The 19060-nt window shown below is 44.1% G+C and overlaps 1 protein-coding gene across 5 annotated transcripts in view; it reads left to right on the forward strand.

Annotated features, from left to right (window-relative positions):
• The window catches only part of nphp4 (nephrocystin 4), a 231594-nt gene that overhangs the window by 50162 nt on the left and 162372 nt on the right, over positions 1 to 19060 (forward strand). For 3 of the 5 annotated variants that reach the window (XM_062965716.1, XM_062965717.1, XM_062965718.1), the window contains 9 exons: positions 414 to 600; positions 805 to 963; positions 1855 to 2011; positions 3345 to 3430; positions 3629 to 3714; positions 4632 to 4803; positions 10536 to 10715; positions 11008 to 11151; positions 12183 to 12327. In XM_062965716.1, the coding sequence (XP_062821786.1) occupies positions 414 to 600; positions 805 to 963; positions 1855 to 2011; positions 3345 to 3430; positions 3629 to 3714; positions 4632 to 4803; positions 10536 to 10715; positions 11008 to 11151; positions 12183 to 12323 (1312 nt within the window). In that variant the 3' untranslated portion in view covers positions 12324 to 12327. Of the gene's footprint in view, positions 1 to 413; positions 601 to 804; positions 964 to 1854; positions 2012 to 3344; positions 3431 to 3628; positions 3715 to 4631; positions 4804 to 10535; positions 10716 to 11007; positions 11152 to 12182; positions 17020 to 19060 lie in introns of those variants that run through there. The other 2 variants (XM_062965719.1, XM_062965715.1) reach the window with 2 other exon arrangements.

Raw genomic sequence — 19060 nt, forward strand, 5'->3', positions numbered from 1 at the left:
TCAATCTTCAAGAAGCTAGCTAGATAATTTATTTAATGGTCAGACCATAGGTCTTTCCTATACTGAGCAGACAAATAAATACATAAAACCAGATTATAAAATAAATACAAAAATACACAATTAAAATATGATATAAATAATTAAAATGCTACATAAATCAACAGCGAGAGGCACCCCGGATAGACAGTTACTCGCATTGAGTCACACAGGAGAGAAGAAGATGGATTCTTTCCTCCTCCTTATATATCCACGTGCTGATGGGTCTTAAGGGACTCTGGCTGATGCAACCTCTTGTCATATCTTCAGAGAGTCACATACAGAATAGAGAGATACTCACATTGAGTCACACAGGAGAGAGGAAGATGTGGCCGCACAATAACAACCGCCGCCGTTGCTTCCTCTCCTTTGGCCAGTGTCATTGTGGACACCCGAGAATGGAAGCATTTTAAGGAGCTGACCCAGACGGTCACCCCGTTGGAGGAGGAGATGTTCCACCTGCAGGACCACCTGGCCCCCCAGGTCTACCTGCGCCCCAAGGAGACGGTCCACGTCCCCTTCAAGTACCAGGCCTTCTGCGTGGACTCCGCTGCCGTGATGCAGGTAGGGAATGACTGCTCAGCTTTGAAACGTTTTTTTTTTAATAATGAGGAATTGAGCTGAGAACAAAAGAGGAATTTGGGGGAAGACTAGGACGTTTTAGAAGCCCCCCAAAAAGTTGGATAGCAGAGGATTGCTCTTGGGAAAACACACAGCAGAAGAGAATGAGAGTGTGTGTGAGAGAGAGAAATGGTTTTCCCCCTGCAGCCTGTTTGCGCTCAACCCCGAAGGAGGCTTCTCTTTTCACCTCCGCGCCTTCCCTTTGATTTCCAGCAAGGTCCTGCAGAGCTGACATTCTGCGAAGGCCAGAAGGACACCTCCGCCGGCTCCTGGAAGCCCAGCGGCTCACAGACGAAACACATCAAGGTAATCCCAGCAGTAGACAGGGCAGAAGTGGAGAAATAGCAAGAGCCAGCGGCGTTTGGGTCATTCGAGAAGCGAAGTTGGGACCTTTCATAGAATCATAGAATAGTAGAGTTGGAAGAGACCTCATGGGCCATCCAGTCCAACCCCCTGCCTGAACCTTCCTCAAAAAAGGATCCGCTTTCAAACAATCAGATCCTCAGAGCGTCACATACGTAATAGATAGATACACTGAGTCACACAGGAGAGAAGAAGATGGATTATTTCCTCCTTCTTATATAGCCAACTACTGGTAGGTCTTCATTTAAAGGACACTGGCAGATGCAACCCCTTGTCAGATAGAGAGTCACATACGTAATAGATAGTTACACTGAGACAGACAGGAGAAAAGAAGATGGATTATTTCCTCCTTCTTATACAGCCGTCTTCTGATAGGTCTTCATTTAAGGGACACTGGCTGATGCAACCCCTTGTCAGATCCTCAGAGAGTTACATACAGAATAGACAGATACACTGAATCACAGAGGAGAGAAGAAGATGGATTATTTCCTCCTTCTTATATAGCCGTCTTCTGATAGGTCTTCATTTGAGGGACACTGGCAGATGCAACCCCTTGTCAGATAGACAGTCACTTACGTAATAGACAGATACACTGAGTCACACAGGAGAGAGGAAGATGCATTATTTCCTCCTTCTTATATAGCCGCCTTCTGATAGGTTTTCATTTAAGGGACACTGGCAGATGCAACCCCTTGTCAGATCACATACAGAACAGATACTAACACTGAGTCACACAGGAGAGAGGAAGATGGATTCTTTCTTCCTCTTTATATGGCCACCTACTGAGGGCTCCTCACTCCTTTCCTTTCCTCTCTTTTCCCGGCGGGTGTCCAGGTCTCCTTCACGGCCAATGGGGGCAAGCCCCTCGCCCTCCTCCGCGTCAGCGTCGAACCCCAGCCCCACATCGTGGACCAGACCTTCCGCTTCTATCACCCGGAGCTCACCTTCCTGAAGAAGTCCATCCGCCTGGCCCCGTGGCACACACTCCCAGGTATAGCCCTTCTGCGCTTCCCATGTCTCTCCTGTTCCTGGAAAGGGGCGGAGGAGAGTCATATTCACGCACAGCGAAGCCTTGGAAATAGATTCCTTCATTCCCGATCCATGTAGGTTGGAGAGAAAGTTACTTTTGAGCTTCACATTGCTAATACTGTGTTGGTGGGAGTAGGGCAATGGTGGGCAACCTTTTGCATTTGGTGTGTCAAAATTCACCAAAAAACCTAGCATGACTTGGGTGGTGCGTCACTTCGAGAAAAAAAACCCCACAATTTCGCAATATGTATAGTTTAAATAACAAATATATATATAATTGTAATATATAACTGTATTTAATAGATCAAAAACTATTGACTACCATTATTGGAATGTACAACTATCTATGGTACCTCTTGCAGCTTCCACACTGATTTCTCTCTATTCTAGTTTCAATGTAGTCATGAATAATGAATAATATAATAATATAATAGTAATAATATAATAATATACTACAATAATAATAGAATAATAATAGAATGATTATATATATATATATAAGAGTGATGGCATCAGGGCAGTGGACAAAACAACAAAATTACAGGCCCCCCAACCTCGAAATTTGACAACACAACCCATCATTCACGGCTCTAGGTTGATACAACAAAAAGAAAAGAAAAATAAAGTCCTAATTACAGGGAGAGGAATAATACTTTTTATCCAATTGCTGCCACTTAGAAGCCTAAGCTCCACCCACTTAGTCTCCTAGCAACCCACTCAGCCCAGGGGACAGGCACAGTTAGGCCTCACTTAGGCCTCTTCCACAGATTATCAGATTTGAACTGGATTATATGGCAGTGTAGACTCAAGGCCCTTCCACACAGCTATATCACCCATTTAGAATCTTATATTATCTGCTTTGAACTGGATTATCTTGTGTGTGTGTGTGTGTGTGTGTGTGTGTGTGTGTGTGTGTGTGTATATATATATATATATATATATATATATATATATATATAAAATAGTCGTGGTATTGAATGTCTGTTGTATGGTTGTCTTTATGTTTAGTATGCACACTGAAGTGGATATATATATATATAATGTAATGTGCATAATTCCCATGGAGTAAACAACAAAACCACTGGACCAAATCACACCAAATTTGGCCACAAAAGACATTAGTCATCCAATCAATCTGCATGCGGCAGCGTGTCAGCAAAAATGGCTAGGCGTGTCAGTGCTGACACGCGTGTCATAGGTTGGCCATCACTGGAGTAGGGGAACATAAAGCATCGCAATGTCCATGGTATGGGATAGGAAGGGCATCCATCTCTTGTGGTTCCTCTCCTCGCCAGGAGCTCCTGTGGGGATGCCGGGCAGAGAACCGGAGGTGTTTGTCCGCTGCAGCGATCCCAACATCATCTGCGAAACCAAGAAAATGGTACGGTCGTGAGATCAGCTCAAACCTTAGTGATATCGTTGGGTGGGGAACTCTGCCTTTGGATGGCCGTCCATCAGGGGGGCTTTGATTGTGTTTTTCCTGCCTGGTAGCACAAGGGGGTTGGACTGGATGGCCCCTGGGGTCTCTTCCAATTCTATGGTGTCCTTGCTAACAACCTACTCTCACTTTCCCGCCCAGGGCCCCGGCGAACCACAGGATGTCTTTCTGAAAGTCGCCGGAGGGCCCAGTCCGCAGATCAAGCAGTTCTTTGTGGCCATTTACACGTGAGTTAGAAAAATTGCTGAAATTTTGGCCACAAATATGTTGGAAACCACTTTGAGTCTCCCCTTGGGGTGAGCAAAGCGATATACAAGTGAAGTGAATTAAATAAATACGCTCTAAATTCTTTCCAGCCACATGGCACTTCACGCTCTGCTTGCTGTGAGCCAAATGCTCAACCATATGTATGCGAGGCATTAAATTTTGCCACAAATATGTTGGAAACCACCCCCTTGGGGCAAAAAAAGCAATATACAAGTGAAGTAAATAAAATAAATAACCTCTAAATTCTTTACAACTACATGGCACTTCACGCTCTGCTTGCTGTGAGCTCAATGCTCAACCATATGTATGCGAGGCATTAAATTTTGCCACAAATATGTTGGAAACCACCCCCTTGGGGCAAAAAAAGCAATATACAAGTGAAGTAAATAAAATAACCTCTAAATTCTTTACAACTACATGGCACTTCACGCTCTGCTTGCTGTGAGCTCAATGCTCAACCATATGTATGCGAGGCATTAAATTTTGCCACAAATATGTTGGAAACCACCCCCTTGGGGCAAAAAAAGCAATATACAAGTGAAGTAAATTAAATAACCTCTAAATTCTTTACAACTACATGGCACTTCACGCTCTGCTTGCTGTGAGCTCAATGCTCAACCCTATGTATGCGAGGCATTAAATTTTGTCACAAATATGTTGGAAACCACTTTGAGTCCCCACCTGGGGCGAGAAAAGCGATATACAAGTGAAGTAAATTAAATAAATAAGCTCTAAATTCTTCACAACCACATGGCACTTCACGCTCTGCTTGCTGTGAGCTGAATGCACAAAAATGTCCTGCTTTTGTATTTTGGATGCTCTGTTATGGTCGTTTTCCCTAACGCAAGGCAATGCTAAGAGGGTGTTTGTGGCCTAGGGATCCCTGGCTGGCGGCTCCGACCCAGATCTGGCAGTTCTACCTGCATTCCTTGCAACGGGTCGACGTGAGCTGCGTGACGGGGCAGCTGACCCGGCTCTCGTTGTTGCTGCGCGGGACGCAAAGCCTCCGGAAGGTGCAGGCCTACTCCTCCCACCTGCAGGAGATGAAGGTGAGCGCCGACGGCTCCGAGGCTTTGCTCGCGGGTCGATCTCCACCACCGCTTGTTTGGCTGCTCTCCATGCCCGGCGGTCTCTCATCTATATTAATGAATACAACCCCCCCCCCTCCCAGTAAACAGGAATCCAGACGCTCCTTCCTTGCCTATTTATGAAGCCTGGCAGCACCGCCCTGTCCGTGTTTACTCGCAATTCCCCGTTAAGTGCGCATACCGTTTCCATCCTCCACCAGAAAAATAATGTAATAAATGCTTTTGTTTTGTATAAGCCAAACAGCAAGTGTACCCAAGATGGGGAAAAAAGCAAATATACCCAAGGCTAGATGGGAAAAAAAGAGCGAGGCAGAGCCGCAGACTGCTGCAGACATCTATCACTCTTGGAGGAGCCAGGGAGGAAAAACAAAACAATAACCGAACGTAAACAGAAGCTGCCGGGTTTTTGTTTTTGCAGTAAATAACAAACAGCAATGGTGCGTTTTAGCTGGAAGTGGTCACACATACGAGCTCAGGGAAGCGTTGCTCCGGGTGCAGAAACGTGGTAGATGTGTTTACATGACGCACACCGGAATTATAAACGGCTTTGTGTTTTGCACAAAGATTTTGATCTCGCCCATCGAAACAAGAAGGAACCACAAGGACCATCTAGGCCAGGGGTCCCCAAACTAAGGCCCGGGGGCCGGATGCGGCCCTCCGAGGTCATTTACCTGGCCCCCGCCCTCAGTTTTATAATACAATATATTGTATATACATATAATATTGATAATAATATTATAATGTAATACAATATAACACTAATAATAATACCATATAATAATATTAATTATATATTCTATATTACATATAATATTACTAATAATATTACAGTATAGTGGTATAGTTCAAGATAGTAATATATAATGCTAATATTGTGCTAGGCTAATAATATAATATATTGTAAGTACATATAATTTGTAAGCCACTCTGAGTCCCCTTTGGGGTGAAAAGGATGTGATACAAATGTGGTAAACAAATGCAGTAAATAATAAATAAATAAATAAATTTTAGACTTAGGCTCGCCCAAAGTCTGAAATGACTTGAAGGCACACAACCACAACAACAACAACAACAACAACAAGAACAACAACCCTAATTAACTTGACTATCTCATTAGCCAGAAGCAGGACCACACTTCCCATTGAAATCCTGATAAATGTATGTTGGTTAAAATTGTTTTTATTTTTAAATATTGTATTGTTCTTTCGTTGTTGTTGTTGTTGTTGTTGTTTTTGCACTACAAATAAGACATATGCAGTGTGCATCGGAATTTGTTTGTATTTTTTTTCAAATGATAATCCGGCCCCTCAACAGTCAGAAGGATTGTAGACCGGCCCTCGGCTTAAAAAGTTTGAGGACCCCTGATCTAGGCCAACCCTGTTCTGCCAGGGAGGAAGGCACACAGAAAGCACTCCATAAAGCCACATGACACTTCACGCTCTTATTTTATTTTATTTATTTATTTATTTATTAAACTTATATACCACTACTCCCAGTTTGGCTCGGAGCGTTTTCCAAAAATAGATTAAAACAATACACTTGGCTTTAAAATAACAATAAAAGCAACAATAAAAGCAACAATAAAAGCAACAATAAAAACAGACATAGCTCTGCCTGCTGTGAGCTGAATGCTCAACTATAAATATCCCGTTTTTGTATTTTGGATGCTCTGCTGTATTTTTGGGTAGTTTCCCCCTACAAATCAGTCCGTATCTCATTGTCAGAGAGCTCCTACGCTCAAGAGGGTCTTCCTCATGTTTGTCTGGAGTCTTTCTTCTTGTCTTTTGAAGTCATCGGTTCGGTTTGGTCAACATTCAAGAGGACAAGGCTTCTTGTTCCACCCTGGATGGTCTGGGCTCCGTCTCACATCTGGAACGGGGATTCTGGAGGGTTAGAATCCAAAACATCTGGAAGATTGAAGACTGAGGACCCTTGCGATGGTTAGATCAGTTAAGGTGGAACTTGGAAGCAAAGTGTCAAAACGTTAGGAGCCATATTCTATCTCACCACTGCCGCCAGAATAACACTAGCCCAGATTTGGAAAACTAAAGAAATACCAATTATTGAAAAATGGATCACCAAAGTACTGGATATAATGAACATGGATCTGTTAACGCAAGAACTGGCTCAGAGTAGAACAACGGCAAATACAACAGATTGGAAAGTGCTGTTAGACTATCTACATAGAGAAAAAAATCCTAATTCATACAAAAATAGGCTAAAGAGAACCCAAGGCAAAACTTAAACATATATACATACATGTATACAAGGATGAGAGATAGGTTAAAAGATAAGAATCAAAGGAGTTGCTTGAAGGCTCTGGAAGCAATAGAAAGATATTGCAACTTTTTGCACAATCTCATGTGTGGTGGGTGGATCTACTGTGCTTCTTTCTTTTATCTGCTTTTCTTTTTCTTTCAACTCGTTAACATTCTCTCTCTCTCTCTCTTTCTTTCTCTCTCACTTTCATCCTTTCTTTATCTTTTTTTATTTTCCTCCTTCTTTTCCTTTTTTTCCTCTTCACACTCCCTCCGTTCTTCTCATGCGTGATTTTTATTAACCCTTATTCTCTATTGAACACTTCCTGATAAACTTTCCTACGTTCCTTATTATGCATTGCTCACCTACTTTTATTGTTAGGTATAAATAATATTGGAGAAAAGTTATAAGTTGAACGAAGTTGCTTGTAAAGTGTCAATAAAAAATGATCAAAAAAATGTTAGGAGCCATCATTGGCCGTCGGCGTGAAGAAAAGGAGCAAGCAAGAAGAAACAAAATAGACAGATACGGGATGGGTGACGCCTGGTTCGACAACATGAGAAAGAGATCTCAGAGTTTGAACATGAGTCGACAATGTGATGCAGCAGCGCAAAAAGCCAATGAGATTTCGAGCTGCATCCAAAAAGGAGTCTTGCGCCTACGTCGGGCACGGCAGAATGGGGTTGGACTAGATGGCCTATGTGGTCTCACCCGACTCTTATTATTCTGTGATTCTCCGAGCCGTGATATAAACGAAATACAGGGACAAATGCAAGATACTTCACTTTGGCAGAAAAAATGGAAATCAAAGATACAGAATGGGGGGCGAGGCCTGGCTTGACAGCAGTGTGTGCGAAAAAGACCGTGGAGTCCTCGTGGGGAGGAAGGGGAACATGAGCCAGGAATGTGATGCGGCAGCTAAAAAAGCCAACGGGATTCTGTCCTGCATCAAGAGGGGAATAGCGTCTAGATCCAGGGAAGTCCTGCTCCCCCTCTTTCTATTCTGCCTTGGTCAGACCACACCTGGAATCACACTGTGTCCAATTTTGGGCACCACAGTTGAAGGGAGATGTTGACAAGCTGGAAAGCGTCCAGAGGAGGGCGACTAAAATGATTAAGGGTCTGGAGAACAAGAATCCCTATGAGGAGCGGCTTAAAGAGCTGGGCATGTTTAGCCTGCAGAAGAGAAGGCTGAGAGGAGACATGATGAGAGCCATGTACAAATACGTGAAGGGAAGTCATAGGGAGGAGGGAGCAAGTCTTGGAGACTAGGACACAATGGAACAAGGGCTTCAAACTACAGGAAAGGAGATTCCACCTGAACATCAGGAAGAACTTCCTCACGGTGAGAAGGGCTGTTCACCAGTGGAACTCTCTCCCTCAGACTGTGGTGGAGGCTCCTTCCTTGGAGGCTTTTAAGCAGAGGCTGGATGGCCATCTGTCGGGGGTGCTTTGAATGCGATTTCCTGCTTCTTGGCAGAATGGGGTTGGACTGGATGGCCCATGGGGTCTCTTCCAACTCTACTATTCTATGATTCTCTGATTCTAAATGCTTGGGCATGTGATGCTGCTTCCGCGAGACGGACCCTCCGCCCGGATACGAGAGGCCGTTGGGGGCGGCCGAAGCCCCTTCCCCGTAATTGTCTTTTGATTAAAGCCGTCCGTCCAACGGAGAGATCAGTGGCCCAGAGCCCCAGTGGGCGAGTTATCTGAATTAATGAGGCTACCGGGAGGCCGATAATTTCTTTAGGATGCGTTTAGTCATAATTATAACGGTGAATAATGCGAGAAGCACAAACTCCATGACCCTCACATAAATTGGAAAAACTTTGGGGGCTTAAGGACTTTCGGCAAACAGCTTCGGCAGGAGGAGATTCAGCAATGTTCTATTACTACTATGATTACTATTATTCGTAATAGTCCTATTACTAATTATTCTGTATTTTTAAAATATATTTACCGTATATACTCGAATATAAGCTGACCCAAATATAAACCAAGGCATCTAATTTTACCACAAAAAAACCTGAGAAATCATTGACTCCAGTACAAGCCGAGGGTGGGAAATTTCAGAAATAGAAATAGATACCAAAAAATTACATTAATTGAGGCATCAGTAGGTTAAATGTTTTTAAATACAGTAGAGTCTCACTTATCCAACATAAATGGGCCGGCAGAACTTTGGATAAGCAAATATCTTGGATAATAAGGAGGGATTAAGGAAAAGCTTATTAAACATCAAATTAGGTTATGATTTTACAAATTAAGCACCAAAACATCATGTTGTACAACAAATTTGACAGAAAAAGTAGTTCAATACTGCTATGTAGTAATTACTTTATTTACAAATTTAGCACCAAAATATCGCGATGTATTGAAAACATTGACTACAAATATGCATTGGATAATCCAGAACATTGGATAAGTGAGTGTTGGATAAGTGAGACTCTACTGTAGTACTATTGCTAATTATTCTGTATTTTTAAAATATATTTACTGTATATACTCGAATATAAGCTGACCCGAATATAAGCCGAGGCACTTAATTTTACCACAAAAAAACTGGGAAAACATTGACTCCAGTATAAGCCGAGGGTGGGAAATTTCAGAAATAAAAATAGATACCAAAAAATTACATTAATTGAGGCATCAGTAGGTTAAATGTTTGTAAATATTTACATCAAGCTCTAATTTAAGATAAGACTGTCTAACTCTGATTAAATCCTTATTCTCATCTTCTTCAATGTCAATGTGCACTTCTTATGTATCCTTTTAATAATAATAATACATGTAATAATAGTAATAAATACCGGAAAATAAGACATGTCATAATAAATAGACTAGAATAATAAATGTAATAATAATAAGATCAGAGTGAAATAATAAGTGTATTAATAATAATAATAAAAATAGAGTAAAATAAATGTAATAGCAACAATAACAGAGTACAATAATAAATGTAATAATAATAGAGTAAAATAATAAATGTAATAATACCAATCATAACAGAGAAAAATAATAAATGTATCATATATTCTCGAGTATAAGCTGACCCAAATATAAGCCAACCAGGACCCTCACCTGAGTATAAACCGAGGGGAGCTTTTTCAGTCTTAAAAAAGGGCTGAAAAACTAGACCTACTCGAGTATATACAGTAATAATACTGGTATAGTATGAGTAGCGTCGGATGGTGGCATCTCAGTGGCATTCAAGAATACGTTCTCACATCATGCCAGGTCAACCCCCTGAAACTCCATCAGTACTCATAGATTGCATAGACTGCAGGTGAACTATACATCCCTGTCCTTGGGATGCCGAGTGTGGTCCAGATCCATCATTGTTTGGTTGGGTTCGTTGTTCACGCTGGATGTAGGTGAACTCCCACTCCTCGAAATGCCTCCAAAGACCTCTGTCTCTCCCGTCTCCCTTCCAGGTGGACCCGGAAGGCGCCTTCATCCTCCCGGCGAACGGGGTCCAAGACCTGCACCTGGGCATCAGGCCCCACGTCGCAGGGAACCGGTTCATCTACCTCAACCTGGTGGACGTGGAGTACCACCAGCTGGTCTCCTCCTGGTTGCTGTGCCTGTCCTGCCGGCAGCCCCTCATCTCCAAGGTGGGCGGCCATGCAACGGTAGAGTGGCCTACTCACACCCTAACAGGGAGGAGCTGGGACACATCCTTATTCACAGTTGTTTTATTTTGAGCGTGTTTCCTGTTATGGAAATATGGATTTTCGAGGCCCGTGGGGCAGATGCAACCCTGTAAGGCTGTAAGGCTGGGCTTTAGTGCTGGTAAATCCCCAGCAGTAATAAGATCTACCAGTTCGAAGCCCGGTCGGGGTGAGCACTCGACCGTCAAGCCCTGCTCACTGTTTACCTTTTTGGGGTCTTCTTCGTTCTGCTCAGGCCTTCGAAATCGCGCTCCCCGCCGGAGGAGGGAAAGGCTCCAACAAGAGGATCACCTACGCCAACCCCTATCCGTCCCGGAGGATTTATTTCCTCCACACCAACCGCCCAGACTTGCTGCAGTTCAAGGAAGATTCCTTCGAGGTAGGGCTTTTCAGCCAGGGTTTCCTAACGTGCCCACTCGTGTCCTCCTTTCGGCCTAATAAGTTTGTATGTGACCATCTATACTGTATTTTCCGGTGTATAGGACGACCCCTAAATTTTCCAGTTAAAATATAGTTTGGGATATACTCTTCCTATAAGACTGCTCTCCCTATAAGACTGCTCTCCCTATAAGGCTACTCTCCCTATAAGACTACTCTCCGTATATGACTACTCTCCCTATAAGACTGCTCTCCCTATAAGACTGCTCTCCCTATAACTGTTCTCCCTATAAGACTGCTCTCCCCATGACTGCTCTCCCTATAAGACTGCTCTTCCTATAAGACTGCTCTCCCTATAAGACTACTCTCCCTATGACTGCTCTCCCTATAAGACTGCTCTCCCTATGACTGCTCTCCCTATAAGACTGCTCTTCCTATAAGACTGCTCTCCCTATAAGACTACTCTCCCTATGACTACTCTCCCTATAAGACTGCTCTTCCTATATGACTACTCTCCCTATAAGACTGCTCTCCCTATAAGACTGCTCTCCCTATAACTGCTCTCCCTATAAGACTGCTCTCCCTATGACTGCTCTCCCTATAAGACTGCTCTCCCTATAAGACTACTCTCCCTATAAGACTGCTCTTCCTATATGACTACTCTCCCTATAAGGCTACTCTCCCTATAAGACTACTCTCCGTATATGACTACTCTCCCTATAAGACTGCTCTCCCTATAAGACCGCTCTCCCTATAACTGCTCTCCCTATGACTGCTCTTCCTATAAGACTGCTCTCCCTATAAGACTACTCTCCCTATAAGACTACTCTCCCTATAAGGCACCCTTTTTCCCGCCAAGTGACGCCTCCTCGTCTTCCTCTCACCTCAGTTTCAAGCCGAATCGAACAATGTCGGGAATTTAAGTACCTTGGAACCCATTTTACGGGAAATCTGTCCTGGCGTAACCCAGCGGCAGGGAAGTGGGTGCGATTGTGCCCCGAAACGGACCGCTCTTGTCTTTTCCTCTCGCAGATCGGCGGAGGCGAGACCTACACCATCGGCTTACGCTTTGCTCCGAGCCAGAGCTCCGGCCAGGAAGAGATTCTCATTTATATCAACGATCGGGAAGACAAGAATGAAGAGGCCTTCTGTGTGAAGGTCACCTACCAGTAGTAGGGTGTGTGTGTGTGTGTGTCTGTCTGTCTGTCGTCCTATCCGTCAAACTCCCCAGAGGCCTTCTGGTCTTCTGCCCCGAGTCATCCCTTGGCCAAGGGTCTGTTTGTCTTGTGTTGCCACGTACACTTCCGCCTGCATCCAATCCAATCTTTTTGGATTGATAAATCCATGAAGTTTCACTCATTTTGGGAAGGTCACCAAGGCTCACCAACTTCCGACGTCAACAATCCAAGTGTCTCGGGTTCGGCTTCGTTTTCTAGCCTTATTCTCTTTATACTTTTCAAGATACTTGGTTTGTATTTTTATATATAAAAAAATAATTGTTGTTATGTTCACGCATAGCACCGCCTTATGTTTCAACTCCTCCAACAACGGGAGTGGGGTGAGCTCCCACTGTTAGCCCCAACTTCTGCCAACCTAATAGTTCGAAAACATGCAAATGTGAGTAGATCAGTAGGTACCGCGCTGTTAATTTGGTGCCATATCTTCCTTCTTTTATTTGGGCAGTTTAATGCATTAACATTATTTGAATATACAGTAGATTCTCACTTATCCAACAGAATGTTGAATAAGCGAGTATTTTGGATAATAAGGGATTAAGGAAAAGCCTATTAAACATCAAATTAGATTATTATTTTACAAATTAAGCACCAAAACATCATGTTATACAACAAATATGAAAGAAAAGGTAGTTCAATACGCAGTAATGCTATGTAGTAATTACGGTATAGTAGAGCCTCACTTATCCAAGACTCGCTTATCCAACGTTCTGAATTATCCAACTCATTTTTGTAGTCAATGTTTTCAATATATTGTGATATTTTGGTGCTAAATTTGTAAATGCAATTCTCCGGCCGAGCAAATGATTTCTGGAGGCAGGAATGGGTCGGATGCTTCTGCCCCAAGGAGGCCAGGGATGGGATCTCCGTCTCGGAAGCCCTGGGCGCAGGTAGCAAAGGAAACCAGCAAGCTGGAAAATGAGGAAGGCTTTGTTGGTTAATAACCGCCTCTCTCGTTTCATCTGGGAAGGGAAAGAAAGGCACGGGGAGGAGGAAAACGAAGTGAGAACAGTTGTTTGGATTAAGGCAGAGAAAAGCTTCCTTTGGCCAGGAAGTATTAAACCTCGGCGGCACGAAAGCCAAATTGCAGAATTAACTGAGGCTTAAAACCCGTCCGTCTGAAGGTCAGTGACAAAGCCGCCTGGATGGCCTCACCTGAGTGAGGATAATTTCACACAGTGAAATGGAGTAAGTTGGAAAGAGAGAGACCTCCCTTTGCTGGATGTATTAGAACAGCTTCGCCTCTGAAGGATGTGTGAATTGCTTGCACCGGATTCCAGATCTCAACTTCGACGAGCCCGTAACGGGTCCGCATCTTGGGCGGCTTTCTGCCTGAAATCCCGCAAAGTCAGCCTAAGTCAGAGCAGTATTACTAAGTCAGAGACGAATGGCCTTGCGTGGTTTGAGGCAAGTCTTGAGACAGAGAGAGAGCCGAGCATCAATCAGGCAGGTATCGGGGTTGTCTGAAGTGTCACACGGATGTAGCCCGAGGCGCCCGGCTTCCTATAACGGTCTGGAAATAACAAGGCTGATTAACGGCCTCGCTCAGAACTTGGGACAACATGGAAACTGAGCCTTGAAGGATGGAGCATGAAGGACGTGCCAAAAGCATGGCCTGAAAGGAGCACCACGTCCCGGTGCGGGAGGAAGCGGAGACGGGCAGCTGGACCAAAAGCCCTGGGTATTCTCGAATGGTAGGGTTGGGAGAGTCCGTGTGCATCCAACACGGTTTAATTAAAGCATCCTCATTATGCCCGGGAAGTCGGCCTCTCCTCTCCTCTCCCGCCTCCTCTCACAAAATTAAAGTCTCCGGCTATTTCAATTCGGGGTGAGCAGATTTTCCACGTAATGAGTAGGTTTGTCCTTGATGGAAATCATTATCTTAGTCCATTAGCACACAGGGAAAACATGGTCTCTTTTTTCTTCCTACGGTGGAAACAAACAATGATTAAGCCAAACAGAAATAGGATTTAATAACGCTTTTACGGGGCCACCAAAGTCTCATAAAAAGGAAAGCTATCGTGTTCTCGAGGAGGGTCGTAAAACAACCAAACAGCAACCGAAAACCGATGAATCTGGGTCAATCCTGCTCTGAGGATTTCTCAGCCCCATTGATCCACATCTAAGGGGAAATGCATGCCCTCCCAACATTTCACAACTTGCGTGTTCTGAAGAAGAAACCACAGAATGTGTGGAAAAGGCTCTTGAGATAACAAGTCCCAAACAGTGAAAATCGTCAATCCCGAATTCTCCTTCTCGCCACACTTACGACACACACTTGTTCAACCATTTCTGGGGAAATAAATCAGGATCTTCTTCTCCTTCTCTTACCCAAGTTGGAGAAGACAAGAATGATTTCCTTCCGTCGCACCAGAGTTTCTTTAACCTACCCAGCTGGGTACGGTGCCCATCCTTCACTTTCCGGGCCCGACGACGGAAGAAGAGCCGGCGTGACGGAGGAAGATTAACCGTCCGGCTCCGGCGTCTCCTCTGTCTTCCTGGCGGATTAGCCTGATGAATTAGCCGCCCTCATTAATGCCTGCGCCCGTCCCCCTGAAACTGATGGGAAGCGACAGCTAATATTTTGTCAAAATCATTAGACTGTCCAGCCTGCACAGAGGCCCTTCTTGCTTCGGTTATTAAAGTAGATTAGCTGAATAATTTTCATTACATTTTCTCAAAATATTTCCCGAGGATTATGAGCGAGCAGGACGTGAGCCCCTGACCCCGTCGGCCACAAATCACCAAAGGTAGATGGCCGCTCTTTGTAAGGATATTTTCTTCCCACCTTCTTTGGGAAGAGGAAGGAAAAGTATGCATTCAGGTGAAAAAGAGAGCAGGACATTGGAAGCAAAAGAATGGATTCTCACAAAATATTTCCTCATTTCTAGATAACGGCACTTGGGTTGTTGTTTCCCTCCTCCTCCTCCTGTGCCTTCAGGTTATTTATGGTGGACCTTGGGTGGTGAAGAACACCTTAGGCAACTCTTCTAAGATCTGGATTACATTTGGGAGTGGATTTGCTGCCCCACCAAATATAGGAACTAGGCTTGTGCCTAGTTTCGGAAATCGGAAGAAAATCGGAAGTTTTGTAAGTCAGAAGCCATCTCCAAAGCGTTTGACCCCATACTTTTTGAGTATGAATTACATTTGGGAGTGGATTTGCTGCCCCACCAAATATAGGAACTAGGCTTGTGCCTAGTTTCGGAAATCATAAGAAAATCGGAAGTTTTGTAAGTCGGAAGCCATCTCTGAAGAATTTGACCCCATACTTTTTGAGTGACTCTTTTAAGATCTGGATTAAATTTGGGAATGGATTTGCTGCCCCACCAAATATAGGAACTAGGCTTGTGCCTAGTTTCGGAAATCGTAAGAAAATCGGAAGTTTTCTAAATCGGAAGCCACCTCCGAAGCCTTTGCGTGGCCCACACCAAATATTTTAGAATCGAAACTGACCCCATACTTTTTAAAAATTTTGTCATCTCAGAAGGCCACATATGCCTTGGTTTCTGTCAGGTTCTCTTCTCCCAGTTGTGCTGTAGGTCAGTCTTCCACCAGAAGAAAGCACCAAGACACACGCTGGTAGATTCCAACAGGTTTTATTGTACAGAATACCAGAACCTTCTCTTTAGCCCATTTGTATAGGGGCTCTCACATACCAGAGGGTAATTGAAGTTTTATGGCTGGCATCTGATCTTTGTCAGCCGGCCGGAGATGTCAAAGATTGGAGATCATGACAGTTTCCTTAGGTGAAGTATAGGAGGATATTGCTGTGCTCCCTTAGGATTGCAGTCCCACAACATTGGGAGACCCACGTGAGTCTCAACACTGATTCCGGTCTGCAAAGTCTCATGTTAGTCTGAAAGCGAGGAGTGCGACTTAGAAAAGGGTGAGATGTTGAGCCCAGAGAGCAAGAGAGGGACCCGAAGACCCACAGGTGCCCACGCTTGGTGTATTCTTTGTGGGACTCTTGATCTCCACAAGCCAGGCGTTGCGAACGAGGACGCCTCGGCTAGAGGGACCTCCGCCATATCTCCCTCGTTTCCTCTACTCCGGGCAAAAAAGACAGGCGCAAATTGAGAAGTCATTTCAGCCTTGAAAAGATGAAACACGGGCATTTATCAAAGCGAAGCTGAAGGCAGGAAGGATCCCGAATAAGAGCACAGCTGTGGCACCGCAAACGGGAGTTGATGAATGGCTTCGCCCGACTAATCCGCTTCTCCGTGGCTCTTTCTGCAGCTGCGGGTGGAGAGAAAAGGCCTGGGGGACGGGTTCGAGGGCCTTTTTTGGCTCCTGTCGTTATGGACAGGCGTTTGTGACAGCGGCAGATATCAGGAATCACAGAAATTAGCCACCAAAGAATGGCACAGTTCGCAGGGGACGGAGTTCTCTTTTTCTTCAGTTGTTGCTTCAACCCCGTCTTGTATCCATCAAGAAACAAGCTTTCCAAGGTGTTGTATCTTGTCACCCATTTAGTTAGCTAAACTCCGGGGTGGATTCCCTGCCCCACTCAACTGGGGTGACGGAGGGTTAATAGGGTTTGCCTCTTGAAACGCCAGGGCCCGGCACTGCGAGAAACCAATGTTCGCCGACGATATACTGAATGCCGTAATAAACCCTTGGCTTTTTATATACACCCGCTTAGTGCCTCTGCTTTTACCACATTAGCTTTAATTAAAACAATTAACTTGCTCTCGACATAAAAGGCAGAACCCCGTTCGGCTAGGATTGTGTTTGAAAGCAATCTGATGCCGAAAGTGGACTGGCGCCAACCGCTGGCCTCTGGACGGTTTCCAGCAAAGAAAGAAAGGAACAAGGGGAGTCTTTTGGAGAGAAAAAGCAGGGTGTGATTAAACATAATAATAATAATAACAACAACCAATGGATGCAGATATGATATCTCTCTTTGTCTTTTGAGCATCGTCACTGGCTTCTGCTCTATGCGCCTAGCATCACTTGCACCGACATGCATCTCAAGCAGGATTGTGGCCAATATCAGACTTCAACTTGCATTGACTTTGATGGCCAGGAAGTGTGTTTAATCCACCAGGATCTGACCTTTCAAGGAGCCCTTTTTGCAAGAGACAAAGAAAAGCAGCATTCCTCGCCGTCCTCCCTTCCTTTGCTGGCAAATATCAGATGTACTCTCTGCTCCAATGCTCTCCGGCAATAGTTTGCAAGGATCGCGTTCCCTCCCCTTCCCGGGCTCCCTGTTTTCTCTTTTATTGCAATTCGGCTTGTTAATGAAGCTGTCCTCATTAATGACACTAAGCACAGATCCCGGCTGCACCCAGCGCGGGGCTTATTATCCTCTCTCCATTTCGTTCCCGTCAGGAGGAAAATTGGATTCTAGTAATGAAAGAATTAAATCGTCCTCCAATCTCAGCTCCCATCTCTGAAAAGAGGGTTTCTAGGAGAGCGAGCCCATCCGCGAGTGCGGGAAGACGGCCCTCTTGCGGACCCGGAGGGATCCGGACGAGAGAGGAATCAAAAAGGTGAAGCCGAGGAAGGCCGTGTTTGGACGCCTGTTTGGACTGCGAGTATCAGATACTTTGATAAGAGATTACTTGAACATGAGCCAGCAATGTGGTGCAGCAGCTCAAAAAGCTAATGGGATTGTGTGTACAGTGTCTAGATCAAGGGAAGTCATGGCGTCCCTCTCAGAATAATAGACGCTGTGTCCAGTTCTGCTGTGGGATGCTGGTCGTGAAGTGATTTATAGTTTCCAAATCATGACCTACTTGTACTCTAGGTACCACGTGTCCCAGAAGCAAGCAAAACACAGCAGAGTCACAGCAGAAACACGCTTCATCCCGTCTATCAGCAAAATCCAACTTCCAGCATCTGACGTTATCTACACAGTTTAGTAAACTCACAGATTCGGATTTTCATCCAAAATATCCGGAGGTTCTAATCTTCACAGTTGCAATATATACAAACAGGATATGCAGATCCTCATTCCTTGTACTTGCAAACAATTAGTGTCAACAAATAGTCACATACAACGTAGGCATCACTGAGTCACACAGGAGAGAGAAAGAGGGAGTTTTTCTTCCTCCATGGATAGCCACCTGTTCCTTGTATTTGCAAACAATCAGAGTCATCAAATAGTCACATAAAATGTAGGCAGATACTCACACTGAGTCACACAGGAGAGAGGAAGATGGATTCTTTCATCTTCACATACAACATAGGCAGATATTCTCATTGAGTCACACAGGAGAGAGAAAGATGGATTATTTCATCTATATATATAAAAGAGTGATGGCATCACGGCGACCCACAAAACAACACAACTACAGGCCCCCCAACCTCGAAATATGACAACACAACCCATCATCCATGCCTCTAGGTTGATACAACAAAAAGAAAAGAAAAATAAAGTCCTAATTAGAGAGAGAGGAATAATTGCTTTTATCCAATTGCTGCCAGTTAGAAGGCTAAGCTCCTCCAACTTGGTCTCCTAGCAACCCAATAAAAAATAATAAAAAACACTAAAAAAATTAATACAATAAAATACTATAATAACAGAAAATAACTAAAAATAATACAAAATAATAAAATATAATAAATAAAAATATAACTTACAATAAAATTAATAAAAAAATGCAAATAACATCAAATAAAAATTACACAACAATTTTAAACCAATACCACCACCACTTTGCCACAGCA

The sequence above is a fragment of the Anolis carolinensis genome, unplaced genomic scaffold (genome assembly GCF_035594765.1).
Source record: "Anolis carolinensis isolate JA03-04 unplaced genomic scaffold, rAnoCar3.1.pri scaffold_15, whole genome shotgun sequence".
Taxonomy (NCBI): Eukaryota; Metazoa; Chordata; class Lepidosauria; order Squamata; family Dactyloidae; genus Anolis; species Anolis carolinensis.